The following is a 27,673-nucleotide window of genomic DNA, read 5'->3' as shown; positions in this document are numbered from 1 at the left end:
GTAATGAGGTTCAGTAACTATGCACTGAGCTAGAACTCAGTGCCCTGTGACTGTCCCTTGTGCTGCCCTTCCCCTCCACAAGTAGTATAACTGGAGCCCTGACACTGACAGACAGTCTCTGGATGAGCAGGATCGAAGCTCTGAGGAGCTCTAAGTGAATGGCAGGATCTGGAACTCCTCAAGCTATTTTAAGGAACACAGCACCCAGACAGGCTGTGATATAGGCCAGCACTGCATATTCTCTCCAGCACCCAAATGGCCTGTGATTCTGCCTCTACTTTGGAACTTCATCCTGGCATGTTGCCAATTCACTCCCTCCCTCCTCTCTTTCAAGACATGTCTTAAAACCTACATCTTTGACTGTGCTTGTGAAAGTGCTGTATACATGTAAACAGGATTATAAATTGTATTGTACAGTGATACAGGCCAGAGCTGGATACTGTTACCACCATCACAAGTCGCCATGACCAGAATCAGATATAGCAGTGACCTGAGCGGCCCACCTCCCTTCTGTGTCAGCCTGATCTAAAGAGAGGAGACACAGATCGCATTTGCTCAGATCTAATTAAATCTTCACGTTCACTCTTCCAAATGACAAAAAGCCATTAAGAGTTAATTGTCGGTGCAGAGTAATGAATTAGGGCAAGGCGTGCTGCACTAAAGAGGCAGATTGGGTTTTATTAAACGTGTGTTCTGTTGTTGAGATCACATTTATCAGTGTCTGCTATTAGTATTGATTGGTTCTTGATGTAATTTTAAATGACGATTTCCAATTAGATTAGCATATTTTCATTAAGCCTTTTACTTTTTTTTCTTTGCAAATCTGTGTGATGAGGAGGAAGGCACAGGATGCATTGGCAGGATTTGGCAGCTGTCAGCGTGCGTCTCGCTACATTAGGCAAACAGCTAAAGCAGGCATTGAGACATCAGGAGACAGGGCTGTGCTTGTGGTGGCTGCCCAGCACAAGCTCAGGTGATAAAATACTACATAATAATAATCCTTGCATTTGATATAGCACCTTATCAAATCTTCGAGACGTCTCAAAGCGCTTCACAGAATATACTGCAAAGGGAATTGATTGTATATTTTGTGGATGATATCAAATGCAAGGATTATTATTATTATTGGCGTGGTGTGAAAGGTGAGAATGATGATTATCCTAGATGAAAGATGCAGTCCACACTCTGCACTGAACCACATCTTCCTATAAGGCAGGATGCTGTGGCAGATCACAGCAGGAACACACGGCACATTAATCATCTTTCTTCACATTTATGCCTTTAAAGTGATATCCTGACACAGTACTAATGAGATATATAGAATATTAACACCTTTAATAGCCACACATTAGTAAGCTTTAAGGGAGAGCTCATTTCTGAGAGGATTTGAGTGTTGAACAATGTTTCTGGTGTGTGACCTGAAACACGTTTCGTCTGAATGGATTTATATCACGTATTCTGATAAAGTGCATGGAAGTAGGTGAGTGAGTTCTGTTTTAATGTGAAGGATTTGCTAAGAATCTACAATACTGAAACAGGTCACTTGGCATAACTGTACCACGATGGCATCCCCGAAATCTTTTGCAGGCAAATGCTGAACAGCCGGGGGCATTGCAGGCTGCCTAGCACTAGTCCCCACCTCATGGAGGAGAACAAGCCAGTCAGAAGGAAATACAGAGGCCAAACAATGAAGTTGAAATCAATGGTGATCATTAGAGACACGGTTTATTGCACTGAATCTATCAGTAATGTGGCTTGGCTGTCCAAGTCACCCCTCTGTAATTAATAGCCTTCAATTGCAAAGGCTGCCATCTGAACACAGTGTGGAGCAGGAGCTCTCTTATGTTTATTAAGACAGTGAGCGAGACTGGCATTGCAGCTGACCAGATGCAAATGAAAGGCACACAATACTGCATTTCTCACAACCGTTTCCCTTGGTCTTTACCCCTTGGCCATCCCTTTGCATTTAACATTAGCTGTTTGTCAGTTCATTCCCGGCAGAGGAGCGTGAGAGAGAGCAAGTCACGTGTACTGGCACTTACAGTGTATTAGGATCATCTCCTTGTAAACAGGTGGCGGCAGTGAAAGGGGGAGCAATGTCCTGTTTCTTGGTGGTTCTGATAGGACAGCTCCGACAGAGACTGACTCACTTTACTTCCCTTTGTCACAAGCAGCAATGCTTATTACATGCGCTTTCCCAGCAAAGGAATTGGAATGACAGCAGATTCTCTGCTTTGTTTTTGGGTCCCCATGTGCATGTACCTGGTCTTTCAGGCCTGGTTTAATGATAACAGTAATCTTTGCATTTGATACAGTAGCTTTCACGTCAGGAGGACATCTCATAGCACTTCACAAGAGTGACTGTAAAGTGTAGTGACTGTGTATTTTGTAGGCAAACTTAGCGGCTAATTTACGTACAACAAAGTGCCCCAAACAGCCACAAAGTGTATAATCAATTGTACCTGGGTGGATTTTTGGTTAGGATCCCGGAGAAACTCCCTTCTCCTTTCATATAGTGCCATGGGGTTTTTAATGTCACCTGGACAGGCAGATGTCTGTTTAATGTCTTATCCTGTTTAACATCGGTTTAATATCTCATCCGAAGTATGGCACCTGATAATGCAGTGCTCCCCCCAGCTCTGTGTTGGAGTGTCAGCCTAAACATTGTAATTAAAGACTGATTGGGTCTCTTATGTAAAACTGTCTTCATGAATGATGTCAATTAAACAGGGCAAAGATTATGTGACTTTTTTTAATTACTGAAAGCAATACTATACTTGCATTTAATACAGTGGCTTATATCAAATCACCTGAGAGCGCCTCATCCCTAACACTGCTAGGGATTGGCAAGGAAGTAACTAAATCCGGGCTGGATACAACAAGCAGATAATGGCGGCCACGATACATTACAATTTACATTTATGTACTGTACGAGGATGAATCAAAGTGCTTGAGATAAAGGACCAAAATTGCCTGTTTTTGTTGCGAGGCAGTACACAAGTGTGACAATGATAAGGAAAACCTAATCACTTTGCATACTCTGAACAAAACAAAAAAACACTTAATAGACCCCCGACGTGGAGAGCAGAGAACACAGCTCTCCAATGCCTGCAGAGCTCAGCAAATAATCCGGTAAAAAAAACAGATTGAAAATAGTCTGCTGTGATTGTGGCAATGCAGGAGATAAATTACACATGATGAAAAGCAAACAGCCTGTTATGACTGGGAGCTGCGATAAGCTGGGCTCAGCAGTCGATAAGCAGCCAGAAGCTCTCTGAAGCACATCATCCAATAAAAGGTGTCCTCCTCCCACTGAGGGAAATAGGCCCTGTCCGGTGGCCTGGCCACACCTGCTGCAGTTACAGATGCTGAAAGCTCCAGGAGCAGTGAGAGCCGAGAGAGGACACACAGCCCCAAACCAGCAAAAACACACACTCCTTTACACACACAACCTCATTTTTACCAGGGTAATTTGAAATAAATAGGGCATTAAAATAAAACTGCATTTGTTGGTGAATTATTATTATTATTATTAAAGTCCCAACGGGTGCTCACTCCAACACTCCCAAACTAGGCACTGTGGGATGCTACCCACGTGAAGGGTGCTTTTTAAATGCAAGTTGTTGTTGTTGCTTGACACAGAGGGCAGATACTGTGTGACACAGAGGGCAGACGTTGGGTAGCCTGGCATACACAGTGTAACATGCAGAGTGTATTGTGTTACATGAATCTCATGTCAGGTTTTGGTGAAGCGCTGCAGGAAATAGCTGACGATGCAGTTTCAGCTGAGTTATTTAATCGACCTGGGTGTATTGGCTGTGTAAGCACAACAGCAGCCCCAACAACGCTGAAAGCTTGATTTAAGAGTTCCTTGTAGTAATTATTTACATTTCATGGTCTGCAAACCAACCATGAAATATAGATTTGACTGGAACCCTCTCAGCTTTGGTTAATTTTCTCTCACAAGCTGGCTGCCCTGAGAATGTCTGATCTGAACCACTCAGAAAGCTAGTGGAGGCCGTGTACCTGCAATGCTTTTCCCACAGACTGAAGCTCTGTGATTTGCCAATGCCTGATTCACCGCGCAGTACAGAGCTGGAGGCCTGAAGGAATGGTGGCGTGCATGTGTTGTTGGGAATCGAGCCTGACACACAACATTCCCCAGGCAGAGAAGCATCGCAGGACTGAACAGCACGGACTGCATTACGTGTTTGAGATGGAAAAAAGAGTCTAGTGATGGTGAGGTGAACAATAGTGAGAGGATTATTTATTCCACTTTACCTCAGGGTAGAAAGGTTCTAGGCTGAGATTATACCCTGCGCTTGCCGGTATATCAGTCCGGGTTTGCCATTTTTAGATTTTAATGCAATCCATTTTTTAATTCACAGCTGCAGATAATGGTGGAACAATTCAATTCACATTGGACAGTCTGCAAAGTTCTTTTGCTCACGAATAAGCTGCACGACTGCCAGTGTTAAAGACTGTCCAGTGGCTGCGGTCCTGGGGAGAAGGGGAAGGGGTCACCCAGCCCAGGATCTTTAATCCTAATAAATAATACCAACCCTACCCCAATAGAGAAACAAGGGATTTAAACACCTGCAGGAGAAGAAAGGCTGACAGCTGGTGGAGAAAGATTTGTGGCCTTTTTTATATTAAACTAAAGCAAAGTAAAGCAAGAGAATTGGAAATCAGGTTAAAGACTAGATTAACATGAGGCGACTGAGGGCTGTGAGACACCACGATAAAGGCTACATTGACAGCAGGACTGAGCCTGTGATAATCTGTAAGGAATTGTTTTAAGTCAATCACTGCACCATTGTAGCTGCTAGGCTTCCCTTAATGGTGTTTGAGTTTCCACTTTTCCAGCTGTTAATGTGCCACGCTCTGACTCCGCCACAGTGCTAGGTTGCTAATAAGCATTGAGAACAGCTACTGCCTTTAAACATCTGAATATACAGTTGTAAATATTCCCATGAGCATTAACTGTGGCTCAGCTTGATTATCTTCATTTTCAGCAGTCTGCCGTGTTATGAATAATTGAAAGGAGTTGTTTCAGACCGAACATTAGACAGACAGAGACTGGAGAGGGGCTGAAGATTCTTAATAAAACTCCTACAACATTGAGTCAAGTCTCAGTGCTCAGAGTGATGTGCCTAAACCTAGTGACCAGCTGGAAGGTGCTACCAGGAAGGGTAGTTGTGGCCAGGACACAAGACACATTAAGGAACAGCTTGCTAGTGCAGTGGGTGGGGTCTCTGAAAAGATGAGACCAAATGGGCCGAAGGAACTTCATTTGAACATCTCTTGTGATTGTTCACATGTTGGCAGGGGCTAAGGACATGACACACCTGGTGCTGAATGTCTTCTGCCAAGCTGCCTGCCCTTTCCACCCAGTTACTTGAATCGTACTCGCTGCCTTAAAAGTCCTGTGAGCACTGAGAATGATTTGCGCCACCAGATTGTGCAGTATAGTTGCCTGCTTTCCCACATAGTTTGCTCAGAAGCAGTGTGCTTGCCAGGCGGTATTATAATATTTTCTGTTTGTGGGACTTTGCTGTGTACAAAATAAGTAGCACATTGTCTACCCCACAGTGAATACACAGTGATTCCCTGTGAACTGTCACGAGACATTGACCTAATAGATGCGATTGTATTATTAAATATTAATTAACAGTAATGGGGTAATACACTAATACACTGTCAGGATACAGTCAGGGTGCTTGTGCAGACAGTCTTTAGGGACATGGGAACAGTTACAAGGCAGCAGAATCCTATTCCAGGGCTTGACGTTCACTGGTGTATCTCGGAGGTCATTTGAACCTCAGGGTGAAATTGAAAAGGTGCCCATCTCTCTGTTATTGTGTACAATGTGTACTGGATTGGAGGAGATTTATTACAAATTAAATTTTTTTTGGCAGAAAATAAATGTCTGCCAAAGGAGGCAGGTAGGGGAAGCCATGCGATGAATTCAATGGCCACTTCCCACTGAGGTCCAATTGACTGATGTGATCTGTGTGAGAGGCAACCTCCAGCCCATCTCCACACAATCACCACGTATTATAGACAAATTACTCTGCAGCTCCTGTAGTAGGACAGCAGTGACTGTGTATTCTGAGCAGGTTGTTAAAAGTTCAGATTTTTGTACTGAAAACAGGAGTGAAGGTTGCAGCAAGTTGAATGGACCCAATGCATAACAATAATCCCCGCAGTTGATGTAGCACTGGGATGTGTCAATAAGCTTCAGAAGGTTTTCTGTGAAGTGTAGTGACTGCGTTTTTGTAGGTGAATACAGCAGCCAATTTGCTGTCCACAAACAGCCATGAGGTAAGTGGTCCATTATTCATAAAACAGAATTTGTTATCCGATTTAATTTAATCTCCTCCCTAACCTCCTGGGAGCAGTGAGAGGCACTGCCAGGTGTCTGCTCAAGCCTGTTAGTGTTGTAATAAGAAATAATCCTTACATTCGATACGACTCCATTTCCGTCAGGAGGGACGTCTCAAAGCGCTTACTATAAGGTGTAGTGACTGGAGTTAGGAAGGCCGACAAGCAAGGAGTTTGCATAGTCAAGCCTCGATGTTATGAATGCATGTATGAGGGTTTCAGAGGCCTGTGGTGTGAGACAATGGTGGAGCCGGGCGTTGTTGTGTAAGTGGGGGAAGAATTGATCATGGCACGGATGTGGGGTAGAAAGGATAGCTATTATTAACAATGATATGAGCAGCTGATCGATGTGAATTTGGACAAGGAGTGTGTGTGTGTTAATGTATCTGTGTGTGTGTGTGTGGGTGGGGGGGTGGGTATAACCCAAGGTAAACTGGATGGAAACACTCTCCCCTCCTCAGCGATAGCAGAGCAGCCCAGCCCGTGCCTCCTCAATCATGAGGTAGATGGAACCAATGGCTACTTAGAATTACATGAAGCGATAACAGCCCGGAAACAAACTATTGTGTCCTCCCAGTCTGTGCTGGTGTTTATACCCCACACCCGTCCTTCCTATACCCCCTCGAATCAATACCGCAATGATAGAGTGGGACCATGATCTGGACAGTCGGTGGGGAGGCACCATCTCTCACCCACATCCATTCTCTGCTCCAGGCTCCTGGCTGTCTGATCTCTTAGCAAAGATTGGGTTACCATGGCAACTAAAAGCTAAGCTAAAAAAAGTAAAAGTGCATCCCAAACCTCAATTATTAATAGGAGACTTTTCTAAAACTCTTGACAAGTAATGGCTCTTATATTGCTCAAAGATGTAAAGTCTTGAATATCTAATCTCCAGTTTTATTGCTAAAATTATATTTCCCTGATGTCATTGGGATGAATCTCAGCCATTCTTTCACATTATACATTCGACCTGTGCATTCTGCAGCGAGAATTCTCCATCTGAAGACAGACAAGCAATATTTCTCTGGCAATAAACGTCGAGGGAGAGATTAAAGATTCTGAACTTTTTCAGAACCCAACTTTAATCAAAAGGCATTAACCTTTCCGAATTTCGGGTGGGTATCGTTGACTTGCCACGTAATTTAACTCTTAAGCAGATAATTAAAAAAAAAAAATAATCCTTGCATTTGATATAGCGCTTTTCACGTTTTCTAGACGTCTCAAAGCGCTTCACAAAATATGCTGTAAAGTGAATTGACTGTATATTTGTGGGTGAAACGCAGCAGCCAATTGCTCACAGCAGTGTTCCACAAACAGTTGTGCATTGAAACTGACCAATTTATTATTGTTTTGTTTTGGAGGGATTATGATTAGGTGTGTGTAGTAAGGAAACTTGGTTTTGCCCTATCTGGAATTGAACCCAATTAATTCAAGATAGATAGTCCCGAGAAATAGGCATCTCCTCAGAGCAGCAGGTCATCAAAACCCCCACGTTTGATACAGGACCTGCAATGTCAGAGCATCGGCAAGTGGTTCCCAGCCAATAGTTGTTGTGTATAATAATCCTTGATACATCAGTAGGACATCTCAAAGCACTTCATGGGATTTTACTGTAAAGTATAGTGACAATGTATTTTGTATGCAAACGCAGCACAGGTTTTCTGCACAGGTTTGTTCCACAAACAGCTGGTGTGTTTTGTACATTTCCCGCTACCAGAACGCACGCCATTTAGACTCAAACCATATTTGAGGCATTTGAGAAAGACACAGCTGAAGGACATTGAAAGACACAATTTCTGTAAGCATGGCTAGTATGTTGACGTCAGACTCACCCTAGCACTGAGCTCTTGTGCATTGATTTATTCTGAGAACCTGTAGGCAGTTCAGTCAATACACTGTGTCTACAACCATTCAATCAATACAGTACACACGCAGCAATCTATGCACTCGCAATCCAATCTCTGAACCCAGACACTGCTCCTTAATGAATGCCCCAATGTCATGGGATGCCAAGGGCAAAGCTTTTATAGCTGATTGCCACTGTCCTGCTCCATACATAATGCATACATTCTGCGGGCTCTACTGTCCCGAATATGAAGGGACAACATTGAATACCTAACCTCCAGCAGGTTTTACAACCAGCCTTTGCAACTCTCTTGGTTGAGCTCCTCTCCACATGTGACACACTAGATCTGATGTGGAGGCCACATGTCTCTGGCATTGACCCAGAGCGGTCAGAATGTCAGTCCTTCTTTACAGAGCATTTTACATGCCTACTGCTCTTGGCTACACTACATTATTAGCAGCTTTCTATGCCTGGAATCCAAGGATTAACCACAGCCATGAACTCATCCTCTGTTGCTTTTGTACCAACTTGTATCTGTCTCAGTCTCTATGAGTTATGTACAGTAATCCTCAGGAAATCGAGATGAGTTGAATCTGCTGGGAACTCAAGGGTGCCTTGATTTGTCCGATTTATGCTGAGTTTCTATAATAAAATGGGTCTCGGTCACACATATGGATGTTGGCAGCAGCTACCTTGGTCTTTGGGCTAAATGATACCTATGATGGCTCCAAGTTCTGCCATTTAGCTTTGGACCAAATCACATTTTACTTCTCTATCTCTCTCCCTTTTCACTGAGCCATTCCTCACTCAGTCTCCACATTATCTTAATGTGCCTGGACACTACAGAAATTCAATTGGAAGGGAGGGAACTGAGGCTTACAGGAGCTGGCTGGTGGTCAAGCCTTGCCGACACAGACAGGCAGAGTAGAGAACTTTGGTGGGAATCTTTCAGGACTCTCCTGCACGTCACTATTGCTTACACACTCCCCACAAAGCTCGAAATGCCTGGTGGAGAATGCTGATCTGCTTGTTTGAGACAGTTACTGGAGTGTAAGCCACCAGGGCCCTGGGCTCGAGGTGATGGGTACAAATGAACCTCAGCGAGCGAGCCTATCTAGTTAATGCAGTGTAGGAATCTCTGTGTCCCAGGGCTCCTTGCTTTCCTTGAAACATAATGGTTTAGATCAGATAAAACCTATGATACATATCTATTAGCTGATGTGAAGTGAGTGTGAAGGAGCTGGATTGTGATGCGGAATGACATTGACAGGCTCACCCTCGAGTATCTATGGCAGGTTGGGCGGCTTTTGCTGCAGCTAAGATGTCCTCTGGCGATTGCTGTAAGCTCTTCACAAAGGTTCTTCTTGGATGGAAAGAGCGAAGGATTTGCTGTGTTTGGTGCTGAAGCACATAATGCTGACCTCTGGCAAATGCTCTCTGGGAACAAAGCTTGTATCTTGGGGTCACCGTTTGTGTATCTTGCGGGCACTATTCGCGTCTTCTGATCTGATGGTTTCAGACGCCGTATTGACTTTAAGACTGGAGTCTAGTAGTAAGGTGGTTGTATAAAGCCAGAGCACGGCCAGTAAGACAGCAATGTTTTTGACGTTCAACCCTCCCTTCCTCACACAGGTCTGGCAGTGCGGAGGCAGCATGGAGGTCCTGCCTTGCTCCAGAGTGGCTCACATCGAACGTACAAAGAAGCCTTACAACAATGACATTGATTACTACGCAAAGAGAAACTCCCTGCGAGCAGCAGAGGTCTGGATGGATGAATTCAAGTCCCACGTGTACATGGCATGGAATATCCCAATGAGTGTAAGTGTGGAGGGTTCAGTCACTATCAGGTAGCTGAAGTTAAGATTGTCTCTGAGTCACAGGCAGTCACATAGTTACCTTCTTTCACAGGGTATTAAACTTCCCTTTATTTGCAAGCTGCTCACCACGTAACCCTAACCCTCAGCCTTAAGAAGAGATGTGGAAAACACTCCCATACATAACACAGGCTTCCTGCACGAGCGTCAGCACTTCAAGGTCCCCCAGGGGAAGCTCCGTTATAAATGTCTTTGTATAAACAGAATAGGAATGTTTATTTTTCATGACAGTGCAAAGAATGAAATAACTGTAGAGAGATTCTGAGACCGAGAGCTCCCCCAGCAGGAGAAACTAAGACATAGGGAGCTGTCCCTCTGGGGAGGATGTCACCCAAACTGCTCTTCAGCACATCCTAGTGGCTGCGCAGAGTTTGGGAATCTTTTGTCTTGGCTTCATGCTGACAGAGTGGGGAGAAACACCAAACAGAAATCAAGTCCATGTGAAATGTAAAAACAAGCCTGAGAGAGGGAGGCACTTTTATATAAATATTTTCTTTCTTTGTTACTTTGACAGAATCCTGGGGTTGATTTTGGCGACGTGTCAGAGAGAATCAATCTCCGAGATAAACTCCAGTGTCGGAGTTTCAAGTGGTATCTGGACAACGTTTACCCTGAAATGAGGATTTACAACAACACCATCACCTACGGAGAGGTAACTGAGAACACAGGTCCAAGGTGCCAACTCCCCACTGTCAACATGTTTTATTTAGGCTTAAATGATCTGCCAAGATTAGCCATTGACTCACATCCTAGCTCTATGGCTCACCAGAACATTCCTGCACTGTGCCCCCAGCCACCCCATCTGCACAGTTTTCTTTCTAAAATGATCATTAGAGCCTGAAGACAGTAAGTCTTGAAGGAGAATAACTTGGCTGAGGGAGAGCAGGCTTGGTACTCACATCATAAATTGCTTGTTTAAGCATTTTATGCAGATTGACAAGTCTCTAACCCACTGGAAAAATGTTAAATTGCTCGCAATCTTGTATTCTAGCGCCTTGAAATGGAAGACAATTTTCCCCTTTACTTTGTTACCTTTGGATGCTCCAGCAAAACAAATGGTACACTTCCTGTCACTTGTTACAGTATCAGATGGTCTGGGCTGTGTCTGGGGCAGCTTGGCCAACCAGTCTGGATTTCACATCATGGGATGTAGGCTAATAACTCCATTTGATTGATACACAGGATCGTAATGCTTACAATCAGGCGTGAATGTGTTTAGCCCAAAACACCTTCCTTCCTGCTCAGTTCTAACAAGCTCTCGCCACCGTTACGCAATAGAAAGCGATCACCTAATCAGTCAAAGCTATAAGTTTAACAGAACCTATTCCTTGATAATGAATGGGACAGTGACGAGGGTGTCTGAGCCTAGAACATTGGGACTCATTTGAGAAACAGTTTGATGATGCAATTGAAGGACAGCAGAGTGGGTATTCTGGAGGGATGAGGTCAAATGGGCCAAAGGGTTTTCTTCATCCAAACCTGTCTTGTGAAGCAGTGACTCCTTCAAACGCTTTTGGTTGAAATAAAATCCCAAACACTGTGTCTATGAAAGCCATACTTCACTGCCTTGTTCTCCTTTTTTAGAGAAAGTTTTGACTTTCCCTCTGCTCAGAGGGCAATGGTTGATGAAGTGAATCAATAATTTGTGAAGTTGGTGTAAATGTCTGGCCAGCATGCCTGAGTTTCGCCTGAAGGTATAAAACGATCAGGCGATGCAGGCAATGTATTTAATTTCCCTGCAGAATATTCAGAGGCTTATTGCACCCGTCTGTAGTGATTTCCCTGCTTCTCACCGTACATTCTTATCAGGACAGCACTCAATCTCCACCACATTCAGAATGAGGAGCCTTTGGCTAATCCTGGGTCACAGAGCAGCCTTAATTCCATTCCAGATACTTTAGGCCGTGTCCTCTCCCGCACCAAACTCTGTGACCCCATCTCCCCCACTCTCGCCCGACTCCACCGGCTCTCTATCCTTCAGAGGATCCAGTTCAAGATCCTGGTCCTCACATACAAAGCCCTCCATAGCCTCGTCCCACCCTACCTCTGCGACCTCCTAACCCCCTACCAACCCGCCCATTCCCTCCTCTTCGACCATGCCATCGGCCATCCCCCTTCCCCTCCCCTCCCTTACCCCCCCAACCCCAGCTCGGGTCTGAAATGCTGTACACTATCCAGCGCCTTGGGACGTCCTCCCGACGTGAAAGGCGCTATACAAATGTTATCTTGTTGTTGTCGTTTACCTACAAATGGAATGGCTCCTCTGCACTCCAATTATTCACAATCACTTTAATAAAAACACTGTTTTTTCTTTTTTCCCAATCTTGTTTGAAATAAATGTAAATGTAAAATATAAAATAAATATAAGGAAATGTAAGGATTATTATTAAATAATGTGCCGTGTCATTACTGCAGTTATTGGTGGACGTGTTAACATCATGTTATTTAATTGCTAATCTTGCTGGGAGTTGCACGTGCCAGTTCCACTGTCATCTTCTCTGGTACGTAAACTCTAAAAATAACAATAAGCACTGGAGGCACAGAAGCGTTGTGTCATGGCTTTGTGCTGGAGAACTGTGGACAGGTTTAATCTTCTTGTAAATGAAAAGCTAACGTCCTGAGAGTAGCCAATGGCTGTGAAGAGAAGAAGAGCCTTGACTGAACTTCTGTTGTCTGACTGTGTTCGGCAATCTGAGGAAGATGTCAAGCAGCCACAGTTTGTTGGGAGAGCAGCATCCCCAACAATAACCCCAGGAAAGTCTCTGCTGTTCATTCTCCTCAGGTTTCTTTCAGAACATTTTGCACTTCTGCCTTTACATGTAGATTTACTGTGACAAACGCAGTCCCTTTTCACCTCTTCTAGTGCACTGTTGACAGACTTGTGAATGATGCTGATGTACTAATTAAAGCAAAGACTCAGCCAGAACTGTAATAATAAATTATAATACTCGTCACTGGAATTCACCCTCAAATATGCAGTCACTACACTTTACCATAAAATTCTGTGAGAAGCTTTGAGACGTTCTGTCAATGTGATGAGGTGCTGTATCAAATGCATGGATTATTGACTGTAAGAATTATATAACGTTTATTTTGTCCAACAGGTGCGGAACAACAAGGCCAGTGGGTACTGCTTGGACCAAGGCTCTGAGGAAGATGACAAAGCTATTCTGTACCCATGTCATGGGATGACCTCCCAGGTAGGCCTAACACTCTGTCAGATGATTTTTTACTTAAATCTTCCCTTTCATAAAGATCAAAATGAGGCAACAGTTACCAGCCTGGGATTCTCTATATAGCTTGCTAGTGGTCAGAAACCACTTACAACAACAACAGCCTTTCACGTCGGGAGGACGTCCCAAAGCGCTGTAAGGAACTACGTACTAAGGTACTTACTAAGGAACAGGCTTCTGTGTATGTGCATGTGTGTACACGTACAAATTAGTCATCTGCAAGCTTCTCAAACCGTCATACACAGTCCAAATCCCAAAGAGAAACTGGCCTCTTATCACTATGGTCATGAAAACAGAGACTAACCAGCGTATGTTCCAAGGGAAATCTGCATAACTGTATCTGCAACAGAAAATGAGGAGCAATGGGAAGGGGGTGGGGAGGGAAACCTCAAAGAGAATATAAAATGGAAAGAGGAAAGCTTTGTATTGAAGGAGGAAGCTTGTTGTTTGCTTCAGTATCGTTTCTGTTATAATACACATTGACAAATACATCTCAGAGCTGAGGTCAAGGCTCTCGGTTCCTCTCTAGGTGACAGAGGTACGTTAGTTTGGGGGGAAGACTTCAAACAGAAAGTGCAGAGCCTGGTTCTCCTAATCTACAGATTATTTCATTTTTTGTAAGTAACAAATCCTGATAGAAGCTTGTAGCCATGGGAACTGTGTACCTCAGTGTATTTCCCTTTCTTTGTAGCCTCAGAATGCTCTACAGTATTTATTTGATCCACACTATTTATCTACTTTGACTGCTGTAGTTTCCTCATTCTCAGGGCTTTGCTTGTGTGATACCTGGTTGTTACAAGAGACAAAACAACTTGTAGGGAATCAAAATAACTTGTGTGCTGAGGGCAGTGATTCACTTAAACCCTGAAAAGCTACTCGAGATTTACTGGACATTGAAAATCAGCCCTGTCTCTCAGCACTGGACAGTCCTTACTGAACTGGTTATCCACAGACTCTGTCCACAGACTCATGAAGTACAAGCTATAAGATCTTAGAGGTTATAATCTACTGTGATCTACAGGCTTCACCCTCAATCAGGTACTCAGTAATGGGGCTAAAAGCCATCAATTGATACTAGTTGATTACCTTGGATAGATACTCAGGGAGTAAAACTATAGAGGGATGCAGCAGGCAGGGAGGGTGGAGTACATGAGCCATGTGTATGATGGAGGAGGTTAGAGAGGAGAAGCAACTTCCTATGTCCTATTGCGTTCTTGTGATTTCAAATCCATGTTATTGCATACTGACACATGGCGGAAATCCAATGCCTTGGCAGTGACAGTGAAATTCATGATCCTGCAATTAAGCTTGGTTAAGCTTGTAATTAGAGTTCTCCCATGCATGGTGCAGTCTCTCTCATCCCAGTGATGATATTCTGTTTGTTGATGTTTTGTGCTGTTAAGCACTCAGTCCTCGTGCAGCGACCTCTGCCATTTCTAGCCACGACAAACGGAGGTACAGTTTTAAAGTCTGATCCAATTTAGCAATACCCACCCCACCACCAGCAGTAAAATCAGCCTGAGTGACTGTGAATCTCAATCTGCCTGCACTGTTCCACCATGACAGTGTGATTGACAGGCTGGTTGGGGGGCAGCACACTGAATAATAAATAATACTAATATAATGATCTGATATTTTAACCCATCAGATCCTTCACCCCTCCTGCCGTGGGTAAACAATTTCAATGGGGGCTTGTTGGCACTGCCTACAATCTGCTCTTTCCACTCCTCCCTGTGCTTATGTTCGGGCCATGAACGTTTGATGGAGACGGGATTTACAGAGAGACCAGATGAGCAACGTTTCACGCCAGGAAACCAGGTTTATGGCGCTCAGGACCGTGGCCAAATCCAGGACTGTGTTGCACTTCAGCAACGCCTAGTTTTCTGGGATCTTTAATTATAGCGCCTTATCACATCTTCGAGACATCTCAAGGCGCCTCACAGGATAAACTGTGAAGTGTAGTGACTGTATTTTGTGGGTGAAATGCGGCAGCCAATTGCACAAGGCAATTTATTGATGGGATGTATAAAAGGATTTTCAATTCCCCAGTGCAGCTCACACCCAGACGGGTGTCTCTCTGACCAGCCAGTATCCTGTCAGTTGCCACCAAACCAATCCCCTCTTTAATTTTTCCAGGTTGGTGAGTCCCAGAGCGTTTCACATATAAATAGGAGCTCTGAATTTAAGATACAGGCATTTTGTTCAGGTTCATTGGCTCCTGAACATATAGCTGGTAATATGCAAGAGAATGACAAGCTTTATTGCCAGCTCAGTAAATAACACTGCGTGTGTGATGTATATGTGTATGTATAAGCGTTTTGTTTGTGCTTTGTTGGAAGAAAAATTTAGATTATATTGAGAAGGAATCAAAGGTGAAAATAATATGTAGCAGGCATTCTCTTGCTTTCAGGCCATTGTTACAGTGAAAGGAAAGTGAACAGGAAAGCACTGATTTCACCTCATCAAACGCAGTGCACAAAATCCCAGTAGATTTGCTGAGGCTTCATACAAATCCTACAAGATATCAAACAAAGTATTTCCAATTCATATCAAACATAAAGTGTCAGGTGAACTTTGTATAACAGCTGGTGGCCCACTTGTCCCCTTGGATCATCTGCACCACCACCCAGAGCTTCAATAGCATGTCGTCTTTGTTCACATTATAGGCATTTTCACAAGGCAAGTACACATGTATGTTACACAATGAGGTGAATCTGACCTTTGCTTGTGTATCTCTGGAGTAGCTTTCCTCTAACGTGTTGCTCCTATTGTGCTTTCCATGTCATATTTCAACTCAAAAGACCATGTGGAAACTTGGCAAGTTCGTTCACAGTGGTCGCCTGAGAAGTGCTTTCAGATGCTGTAGGTGCCATATTGAGTGTGAGGATGATTGTAATAAGAGCGATGTAGCAGAGCAGTTGGGAAAGGCAAACCTGATTTATTGTTGAGGTTTTGAGGCAGGTCCCGGGTTTGGCAAATAAAAGAAACGACACTGTAAAGTGTTCGGGTGTACAGTAAGATTTAACTCTGAAATAAACCCTCGCATAATGGATGCCTATTTAATCTTACAAAGAAGGTCAGTAAATTATTAACGGGCCACGTCATCCAGTAGCACTGCCTCATCTATAAATTATTTAAACCAGTGAGATTACCTCCACAACCACCACCATCACCACAAACTCTCTCCACGATCAACGCCGAAAGATCAGCTGCCAAACAATTCACCACCTTTCAAGATAACAACAATTTATACAGAGCCTTTCACACCAGGAGATGTCTCAAAGCCCACCTCATATCGGTCTGTTCAAGTGGAAGTTAAAGATTGGTTGCATATTACATAAATAATAATAATCCTTGCATTTGATATAGCGCTTTTCACCTCTTCTCGACGTCTCAAAGCGCTTCACAGAATAGACTGTGAAGTGATTTGACTGTATATTTGTGGTCGAAACGCGGCAGCCAATTGCGCACAGCAATGTCCCACAAACAGTCGTGGATTGAAAATGACCAATTTATTATTGTTTTGTTTTTTGGGGGGATTATTATTAGGCGTGTGGTAAGGAAACTTGCTCAAGGTTTCGCCCTCTGCCTGGAATTGAACCCAGGTGTCTCGCTTGCAAGGCGAGCGCTGTAACCACTGAGCTACAGGACTCCATTCTTCACCTACGAAATACACAGTCACTACACTATTACAGCGATTACTGTGAAGCGCTTTGAGATGTTTTGATACGATAAGGCGCTATATCAAATGCAAGAATTATTATATCACTGTGCTATAACAGTGCTGAACAGAAAATACTCAATACTGTGAACTTCTTCTGTGTAAAGAAACTGAGTGCGTACCTTGTATATAACTATATCTGTGATTCAAAAGCTCTCAATCATCCGGCTCCTCACACAAAGAATGTTTGTTGTTGCCCGACAATCCTGCAGATTCTGTGAAGGTTGGTCACTCTCCAGAACAGTGCATTTGCTTTAAATAAGAACAAACAAAAGCAGAGATCTCAATTTCCTAAGGCTACAATTGTGCTGCACACTTGAACAAAGGTGCCCTGAAGCGATGTACAGTTAAGCAGGATTGAGTGAAACTCAAGCTAACAGTGAAAAAGATTCCTATGCTTTACAACATTTCACTTAACATGTAACTTAATAACCAGAACACTAAACATCTGAGCTCTCCTGATACTCAGCCTGGCAGAGCCTAACTGTGGTTCCCAGAACACAAATTCTTGTTGTGTCGTGTTAGTCAGATTTAGGGCTGTAATTCAGTTTACTGCTCATCGATCCTTTCCCCTGGAACTATTTGCCCCTAACTCTCAGGTTGCTTTTGGAGCAACTCTCTCGGGCCTTTGCTTTGGGCTGGACTATATGATGCACGATCTCATTGATCTGACAACTGCTGTGACTGGGCTGTCATCTTCTGTTGCCCTGAATCACAGGTTGCCTTTATTCTGCCCCTATAGAAACAGCTCATCATTCGAATGGGAATGTCGCAAATGCCACGTTTTAGAGGCACTTGGAGTTCACAGCACAGAAGGAAGCTATTCTTCACATCAATGGAGCTATCCACTCCCATTAATAATAATAATCCTTGCATTTGACATAGCGCCTTATCACATCTTTGAGACGTCTCAAGCGCTTCACAGAATATGCTGTAAAGTGAATCGACTCCACGTGGGCGAAATCACTCACCCTTTCCCCATGACTTTAATGTTATTCATCTTCAAGTGTCTATCCAGTTCCCTTTTCAATACTGTAAAATACTCGTCATCTGTCGTCATTTAAAGTAAAACACTCCACATTCTTAAGAGAGGTCGTCCAGAAGTGAAAGGACCATATGTATACATTGTTGTTGTTGTGATAGAGGCTATAGTGAGAGTAAAGGCAACTTATCCAAGTGCAATCCAAAAGATGGGAGCGGAAAAATCGAGATTTTAATTGGTTTCTACTCTGGGAAATCTCTCAATCTGGCATTAGTGGTCACACTGTTGTTTATTGGGATTCTGATCATTTTTGTTTTTCCTCCGTTCCCCAGACAGATAGTATACACTCTTAGGCTCATATGATTAAATGTCTAAATCCTGTTCCTTACTGAGAGTGCCATTAGCTGGTATTCATATTAAACTGCACCAATTGCATAATGTGTTGGCATGTGAACCCTGATAAGGATGAGTTTGTACTATTTGGATTAATTGCATTCTCGTATGAATAATTCCTGAGGAGAGTTTCTATCAGCCTCCCACCAGGAGGTTACAGCTTTCATTTGCTTCAAACATACATGAGGTTTTCTTCCAATCGGTCTGATCATTTCAGCTCACTCCTGAGGAGGTGATACATTGAGTCTCTCATTGTCCCTCTCCCTCCTGCTCTCTCTCACCCTCTCCTGATCTTTTGTACCACATGTGGCCTTTTTAAAGAAGCCCCAAAGCCAGATGTTCGGTTTCCATCATTCCACTGACAGAATTTGCTCTTCAAAACAACAAGCAGAACAGCACCATAAAAGAATAATGAACAAACTTTCATGTCAGCAGTTGAGGATCCCCGTGTCTCAGAGACCCAGAGAAACTGGCACATGTGTCGTTACATGTTCCTCTATCTCTCTGCTTCCACACTTGACTCCAGAACCACTGCTGTCCTGAGAGAATGTCTGTCAGACATCAAGTCCTGGATGAAAGCTAACTTTCTACAGTTGAACGTCAACAAGCCCGAGGCCCTCATACATGCATTCATAACATCCAGGCTCGACTATGCAAATTCCCTGCTTGTCGGCCTCCCCAACTCCTCTCTCCATAGGCTGCTGATCATCCAGAACTCTGCAGCCCATGTCCTCTTCCACACCAGGCTCCTCGACCTATCACCCCCATCCTTGCCCGACTCCACTGGTTTCCCATCACACAAAAGGATACAGTTCAAGATCCTGGTCCTCACCTTCAAAGCCCTCCATGGCCTTACTCTCCGCTACCTCTGTGAACTTCTAAACCCCTACCAACCTGCTGGGCTGCTTCATGTCCCCGGCCTCACCCACCCCACCATTGGCAGGCGGGCCTTCTGCCATACAGCTCCCACCCTCTGCAACTCCATCCCGCAGTCCCTCTGCCTCGCACCCTCCTTTGCTTCCTTCAAGACTCGTCTTAAGACCCTCCTCTTTGACAGTGCTTTCGGTCACCCTCGTTTCCCCACTACCCTCTACCCTCCCGATCCCGACCCCAGCTTGGGTCCAAAGCGCTGATTGTCCAGTGCCTTGGGACTTCCTCTCGACGTGAAAGGCACTATACAAATCCGCAAGGTTGAAGAATGAGGAAGCATGTTAGATTCCCATTGTGGCATGTTGATTCTCTTCCCTAGTAGACTGCACCGAAAATTAATACAAAGAACTGGATAGTTAGCAGGCAATAATACATGGTAAATAGTACCAAATGTCTATGTAGAGAATCTTGGAGATATACTTGTAAAGTCCATTATTAAAACTTAGCTTGCTGACTAATATTAAGGATCATTGAGGGTTGGATCCAGGTGCATTATGATGTTGATTCTGTGTTCTTGCTATCTCACTTGGTGCTAATTTTGCCCCACCCTGTAATATTGCTCAGCTGTCAACTTTCCACTCAGTCCCTCTGTCAGTCCACTTTACAGTCAAATTTGGATTTCTACGGGGTCTTGAAAGGAGCCTAGTCAAGGGGAATGTTCTTCCCTCACAGGGAGGGTTACATCACTCCTTCAATTTACCTTTATAGATCTCATTAAATTCCAGCAGTCAGTGAACAGTCTCAACCCAATCACTTCAACAGGGTTATGTGTTAATTACGTGTTGGAGATTAGCTGCAGTCGTGAAGTGTATGTGTTGATTACAACCACTGATGTTTAAATTAAAGCTCTGGTTTGTTGCTGGGCGCCAAGGGTTGGATTGTTGTATATGAGGATGGCTTTATAAGGATCAGTTCTCTCCAATGTGTTACTGTTCAGAAAGTACACCAAACGCAAGATAATCCCCTACTGTCAAACACTGCTCAATCACTAGTTACCATTAACGTTCACAGATAGCAGGCAACAGGGGAGATGGCCAATCTGTTAAAGATCCCCTAATGCTATTGGCAAAGAGAATAGATTCTCTCGGTGTACTGGCTAACAATCTCCCAGATAAAAAATCATCATTCACCTCCTGGCTGTTGTGTTTGCCTCCAAATCCAGGCACTATACTTTACAGTAATTCCTGTGAAGCACTTTGAGACATGATAACTCGCTATATCAAATGCAAGGATTATTGTATCACTGCATTATAAATGCGCTGAACAGAAAATATTCAACACTGTGTATTTCCTTTGAGTAACAAGGTGACTGAAAGTCAGATTGACTCCTGAACATTCAGTTTCACTGGCTACAAGATGCAGGAGGTGCAAAATTGCAATTTAACTCCTTTATCTGTGTTATTTATTTGACAACAAATATTTGACAATAATCGAAAAGTAAAATGGTTGCCTTTCAAAGTAGTGCTTTTAGTTTCACATTCTTGGGCATTGGTGTATAAGTTCCATTAAAACAGACTGATGTGGGGCCAGTGCAGCAGGGCTCTGTCACTCACTGGCAGCACAGACGTTTGGAGATATTGTTTTTTGGGATTCCTGTTCAAATCCTCGGTCAATATGGCTCCAATGTCAGACAGTTAGGTCACAACCGGATTTGATATATTAAACAATGTGTTGATTGATGCATTAATTGAGGCTGCCCACGTGGGAATATCAGATTGTGACACATCACCCCCCCCCCCACAGCTCTGGGAGACACCAAAGCCATCAACAGAGAAAACCCTACTGCACTTATCTTAGCCTGTGGAGCCATTTTGTTTTAACATTTAACATGGGTCAGAATTGTGGAAAATTCTTCAATGTGGTCTCATCCAGAAACTGCAAGAAACCTGCTTCTAAACGAAGAGCAGATTTAAGAATTTGCCAAATTCTGCGCAGCCCTTAAATCTTAGGACAAAACAGTCTCACAGGCTAAGACCAAATGGTAATTTCAGACCTCCGTAATAAACTGCGACTTGTAATAAAATCTCACTGTATTCACTGAAAAACGACATTTCTCAGAAATTAAAAGGTTGGCTTTTAAAGAGTTTGCACTGCAGTGAAGATGTGGAGTCCTGTAGCTCAGTGGTTAGAGCACTCGCTTTGCAAGTGAGAGACCTGAGTTCAATTCCAGGCAGAGGGCAAAACCTTGGGCAAGTTTCCTTACTCCACACAGAGCCTAATAATAATCCTCCAAAACCAAAAACAATAATAAATTGGTCATTTTCAATCTACGACTGTTTGTGGGACATTGCTGTGCGCAATTGGCTGCCGCGTTCGCCCACAAATATACAGTCAATTCACTTTACAGTGTGTTCTGTGAAGCGCTTTGGGACATCCTCCCGACATGAAAAGCGCTATATCAAATGCAAGGATTATTATATTATTATTATTATTATAACACTGACAATGTTTATTGAGGTTTGCTGAGAATCAGTAACATTGAAAGCAGGATGTTAGAATGATAACAACTGAACCTGATTTTCAGCTGGTACGTTACACCACAGAAGGGCTACTGCAGCTTGGGGCCCTCGGCTCAATCACCTTCCTACCCGACACCAAATGTCTCATAGATGACGGACGGAGCAAACCCCCAAATCTCAGGAAATGTGAAGAGGTTTCAAGACCCAAGCAGAAGCTGTGGGATTTTACACAGGTACAACATACAGACATTTATACAGCACCCTTCACGTAGGGTGTGGGATGTCTTGAGTACTTCACAGTGGTGGGGTTGACACGAGCAATGGCAAAGTGGGTGAGGGGACAATGGCTATCAGTTTAACACTTTACAGCGTATCCTGGGACGTGTTTAAGACGGCATTCCACCCACCAGATGTGAAAATCACTGTATCAAATGCAAGGTTTTTTGTATTAGTAGAAGCATGTCCCATTCATTCTCCAGCATTGGTATTTTCACCAGCACCTCACTGCCCTGATCCCCTCGACCCCTGTGCACAAAGAGCTTGTAGAGAAAGCTGTCGACACCTTGCTATGCTTTCTGTTACAGAACGGACCAATTATCAACAGAGACACTGGCCGCTGCTTGGAAGTAGAGATGTGGAAAGATGCAAACTTTGGCCTGAGACTTGCCGTGCAGAAATGCTCTGGTCAAAAGTGGGTAATAAGAAACTGGATAAAACACGTCAAGCATTGACTGCAGGGGACGCGATTGGCTGGATTCCATGGTACCTTTGTATATCTTCTTCCACTTGCCATTTTGACACAAAACCAAACCACCACACAGTGGCTCCCACTCAAAAACAGTAGTCTCTTGGTTCATTTGAACATTTCTGACAGATGCACAGAATTAGCTGAGAAATTATGATGTGCCTTTTTTCACCTACAACTTCAAGCCAGTCCCTTTAGCATGTTTGATTTAATATATTTGAACAGAAGACTGTAAGTCATACATCAGAAATAATCTATTGTAAATTAAAGGATGCTGCTATAAGAAAGACTGTCATTGCTTTGAGTTATTAGAAAATGTATTCTAAAGGCTGTGAGAGGAGAAGCTTTCAGGACTTTTCAATTCTTCCCTCTTTCAAACTCTGGGGATCTCTCGCAATGGCGTCATATACACATAATCAGAAATCAACCAAGGCATTCACAATCATTAATAATATACAGGTTCCAGTTAAAAAAAANGTGAGAAATTTCTTTGATCTTCTAAATAATGTGTCCTTTTAGTATAGAAGTAAACCAACAGTAATGGAATCAAACAAAGCCAACACCCACCACAAATCACTGTCAATGCCACTTAAATCCCAAATACTGCACACGTTCATTTCTTTATAAACTCAGCTTGCAAACACCAAAAGCCATCAGGTTCCTCCTCAATGATCTCCTTCACACTCAGACACCAACAGCCTCGGCAGCACACACCTGAAACCAGGACTGAGTCAAGTCAGGCTCAAGAAAGCATTGATAGACAACCAAGGCCCAGGTCATTACTGACATCACCCGAACAAATGATCTATCCTAATTACACTCAAAGGCTATAGTCTAGAAGTGAAAAGAAATACTTACAATGATCAGAGCTGGAGATCCGTCTGCAGGTTTCTGTTTCCCAGAGGACCTTGATGTGCTGATGAGGCTCAGTGTAGAGGATCTAAAATGGTCTAGGAGTTGAAACTGTAAGATACAAGTAGAGGTACTGTAAGCTAAATGTTATGATATTATTACATTTTGCCCACAAATTAAACCGTTAATTCACTTTACAATATATTCTGTGAAGCGCTTTGAGACGTCTCAAAGATATGATAAGGCACTATATCAAATACAAGGATTATTACTATGATTGTGTGAGAATGGACTTGATTTTATTTTAGTCTAAGGCAGTGTTTCTCTGTATTTCTTTGCTGTGTTGCTGGTTGACAAGGGACTCGAGATCACATTTGCTGCTGCCTTGAGCCGCTCCTAAATTGGATTTGGATTATGCGTATGTACATTTTGAGTCACTCGAATGCTCATTCCAGCTGAGAGTTCCAATTCACCAGCCAAAGAGGAAATGGCAATCAAGATGGTTAAGAGCCTCATCATCTAGACTTCAAAGTGGGCTTGTAACATATTTCACCTTTCCTCCAGTTGCCTGTGAAATTGGGAAAGTGAAGACTTAAACAGTGTATGTCAGTTGGTGCTAAACTACGCTTCAGAGTTGCCCATGGAACAGACAGGCCATCTCCCACAGGGTGGGCACCCAGATCGTCAGCTCAATTCCTCTTGTTGTACCCTCAAAATATACAGCTGGCCTTGTGAAGATAATTTGTCATGTATTCCCTCATTCTAGCACTCTCTAATACACCACACTTTGCATATGGCTTCTTCACTAATCAGGAACCACATTAATAAAACTATTCTCGCTAGCCCAGACAGTCTGTGCTAGCTAGAGTGACACAGGTTAACTAGGTTCTTAAAATTTCACCAACTTTAAAGCTCACAAGCTATTTGTCAGTATTTGTTTGAGCAAATGTGAAAAATAAATTCTACGAAGTGAAAGTAGGCAACAGGTTTAATTTAAATTTACTATGTAAATGTCACCATTCCATGCTTCAATGTTCAGCATTTCTGTAATGCTAAAGACAAGTGGGCAGCCGGGGGTTTAATATTAAGAAGGAGCCCAATTGATTTTTTTGTTGTGTGGGAGTGACAGTGATAGTGATCTGTGATCACGCTACTCCTCCTAACACATTGGTTCTTTGGTTCCCAAAGCAAGGGTGTAAAATATGTCTATTAAATAACTTCATCTTTGCCAATGAACGGATGGATGGCAGAGAGACCAATAGTCAGTCCTCATGCCTATTTACAAGCAAGGTGAAGCAAGAGAGTTTAAAGGAGACTCACAAACAGAGTTGCCTGAGATTCAAGCTCGCTATGCAACCCGTGGCCTCAGATTGGCTGTAAAAGGTTTTACAGCTTTTTCAGCTGATTGACAAGTCACTACAATGTCCCACACGTGACTCAGATCAACTTTTACCTTGATTTTTCCTGCATCGAATATTGGAGCAGCCACGGCCCCCAATGGGAGAACTCTGTACAGCACTTTAATGGCTCATTCAGATTCCCCTTTGGCTTTTATGCTTTTCTCTCGACCATAAAATAATTGATGGTATTTTATTGCTCTGCCTGTGCAGATTTCTAAATGGCTACTGTCCTTCCAATATGCATACAAATAACATCAATTCAGCACCAAATAAAGTAAATTAATAAGCAAAGACACAGCATTATCCAGAATTCTTCAATCTTATTAATTTGTTTTGTGCTCAGGGATCACATGCTGGACTGGTACATAAATGATTCCATTTGACATTCACAGGTCACGGAAGGCAGCCTGTGTCTATCAATTGACTGCAGCTGCGAATGCCAACTTCAGGACGCATTAAGCAAGCGAGGAAACAACACAACTGTTCAAAGATATGAATAACAATAACAACTTGCATTTATATAGCACTCTTAACTCAGGGTAGCATCCCAGAGCGCTTGGGAATATACTCCACTCACTGCTAATAGGAAGTGACCATCATGCTTGTTCCACCAGTGTCTTGGCAGATCTTTTGGGTTGTAGAGGTATATAAGGATGTTGGGATTAAAAGATTTGGCACTATATTGGTCAGTACGTCTCTTAAAGACAACGGAAATGAAATACATTTTCACTCTCCACGGTGTGATGTTAAAAATAATCAAACAATAAAATATTGAAGAATTCCCCAAGCATTGTGTAAATTATTAATAACCGCAATGATTTTAAAATGCTATTAAATATGCCGGGTTTTACAAGATAAGCTCTATTAAACATTATTAGTAAATTCTGCTAAATCAGTAGGTCAGAATTCTATAGCTAAATATTATAGAATACTCCTACACTGTACAGATTTGAAGTGAAGTGAAGTGAGGCCCAGGATAAACACAAGACTAAATTCAATTATGAACCATTTTAACACATTTTTCTTTCATTTCATTCTAATCATTAAACAGAGTTCCAACAAAATATTTGGGTAAATTTGACTGAATTATGGAAAAATTGCTTAAAATCATGGAAATTATGGAAAAATTGCTTAAAATCTCTCTTGGCTACCAAACCACAGAACCCTCCTTGCTTTGTGGTTTGCCTAGAGATTTAGAAGATAATTAAGTCTCGCTGAGTTCGGGCTGAAGGCAGCTCTGCAAAAATTAACTTATGCTCGAGTTCTGAGGGGCACAGTTAAAAGCTCGGCTTACGGCTTCAAAGCCAGCTGTCTGAGGAATCTCAGGTGGAACTGTATTTCTTTGATGTCTGCACTTAGGTTTGATTGAATCAAGTAATTGATGGTAGTACCTGGTATAATATTTTCAGAGAATTAAATCCATTCAGGACCAGTTGGAGACTTGTACACGAAAAGACCAAAGTTCCAGCTCAGCCATTCACAGCACACATTAAATTCCTTTCACTAATTCCAACAACTAACACTGTGGAGCCCACATATCACCATAAAGGAGATCTGTATATATGGACAGACCCTTACAACGTTGTTTCACTTATTAGGTGGGTGCCCTGTATACCAACAGCCGTCTGCACTTGCACAGCGCACAAGAAGTGATGTCGACAACAACCTGACTTGAGGTCAGCCTTTTTGTTTAATTGTTCATTCACTTCATGGCTGTTTGTGGGACCTCGCTGTGGAAATTGGTTGCCGCGTTCACCTACAAAATACAGTCACTATCCTGCACAGTAAAATACAGTGAAACTCTTTGAAACTGTTCTCCCGTCATGAAAGGCGCTCTAGCAAATATAAGGATGATTATTATATTATTATGATAATAACAAATTAGAAATATGATTTATTTCTTGTCTGTCTCCCAGGATTACATCACATTATGGGGGTGGGGGAGTTTCTCCAAGAGGTGACAGAAGAATGTGTGAGTGAGGATTTTTCCAGAGTGCATCACATTTGGGTAGAGATTTTAAACTGGACATTCATAGAATCATAGAATTATTCAGCACAGAAAGAGGCCGTTTGGCCCATTGTGTCTGTGCCGGCTCTTCGAAAAGAGCTATCCAATTCAATCCCACTCCCCCACTTTCTCCCTATAGCCCTGCAAACTTGTCCCCCCCAAATAATTATCTAAATAATTGGACATTATAGAATCTTGAAGCACGTTAACTCGCTAAAAAAAAATAAGGCTTTATAGGCAAAGTCATAATAAAGTCAAGGCTTGTGAAAGAATGAGGCTATAGAGCAGGCTGAGTTACATGGTTCATCGCATTCATTTAAAGCTCCTCATCACTAATCCACAATCTTTTACATTTTATGCCACTCCATTGATAATAATTGAGTCGGGAACACTGCAGATTCTAATAACATTCAGAAGGCATCAAATGTTATATTTCTTGGCCTTTCAGGCTACACTCCAGCCACTGTTATCCCCTGAACTTACTCAATAACTTGCTGAAGAAACAATAGCCAAATTAATTTTATAACAATAATGATCAGCTTTTCCTTTACTTGTCATCTGTGGTCCAGACACAGCAGAATCAGCTTCACCCAAAGAGAAGCAAAACTACTCATTAAGCAAATGTGCTCATTAATGCAAGGTTGAATCAGGATGATTTCACCTTGTTAAGCATAGTGGCATCTGCAGTATAAATCTTCTCCTCTAAAGGACATACACAGCGTCATTACTCCACAGTCACACAGTGTGTGTGTGTCTGTCTGTCTGTGCAGGGGTGGGGCTGTGTGTGTCTGTCTGTGCAGGGGTGGGGCTGTGTGTGTCTGTCTGTGCAGGGGTGGGGCTGTGTGT

General features: G+C 42.9%; 1 protein-coding gene across 3 annotated transcripts in view; it reads left to right on the top strand.

Annotated features, from left to right (window-relative positions):
• galnt9 (polypeptide N-acetylgalactosaminyltransferase 9) overlaps positions 1 to 23,807 on the top strand; it is a 51,452-nt gene extending 27,645 nt beyond the window's left edge. The window contains exons 7-12 of one of the 3 annotated variants that reach the window (XM_007901760.2): positions 9,863 to 10,048; positions 10,619 to 10,756; positions 13,209 to 13,304; positions 21,888 to 22,055; positions 22,407 to 22,584; positions 23,778 to 23,807. In XM_007901760.2, coding sequence (XP_007899951.1) covers positions 9,863 to 10,048; positions 10,619 to 10,756; positions 13,209 to 13,304; positions 21,888 to 22,055; positions 22,407 to 22,553 — 735 coding nt within the window. In that variant the 3' untranslated portion in view covers positions 22,554 to 22,584; positions 23,778 to 23,807. Of the gene's footprint in view, positions 1 to 9,862; positions 10,049 to 10,618; positions 10,757 to 13,208; positions 13,305 to 21,887; positions 22,056 to 22,406; positions 22,855 to 23,765 lie in introns of those variants that run through there. The other 2 variants (XM_042337814.1, XM_007901759.2) reach the window with 2 other exon arrangements.
• The last annotated feature ends 3,866 nt before the right edge of the window (positions 23,808 to 27,673 follow it).

Source organism: Callorhinchus milii, unplaced genomic scaffold, assembly GCF_018977255.1.
Source record: "Callorhinchus milii isolate IMCB2004 unplaced genomic scaffold, IMCB_Cmil_1.0 Scaffold8, whole genome shotgun sequence".
In the NCBI taxonomy this organism is placed as follows: Eukaryota; Metazoa; Chordata; class Chondrichthyes; order Chimaeriformes; family Callorhinchidae; genus Callorhinchus; species Callorhinchus milii.
The sequence above is the reverse complement of the archived record's forward strand: the minus strand, read 5'-3'. Positions and strand labels throughout refer to the sequence as shown.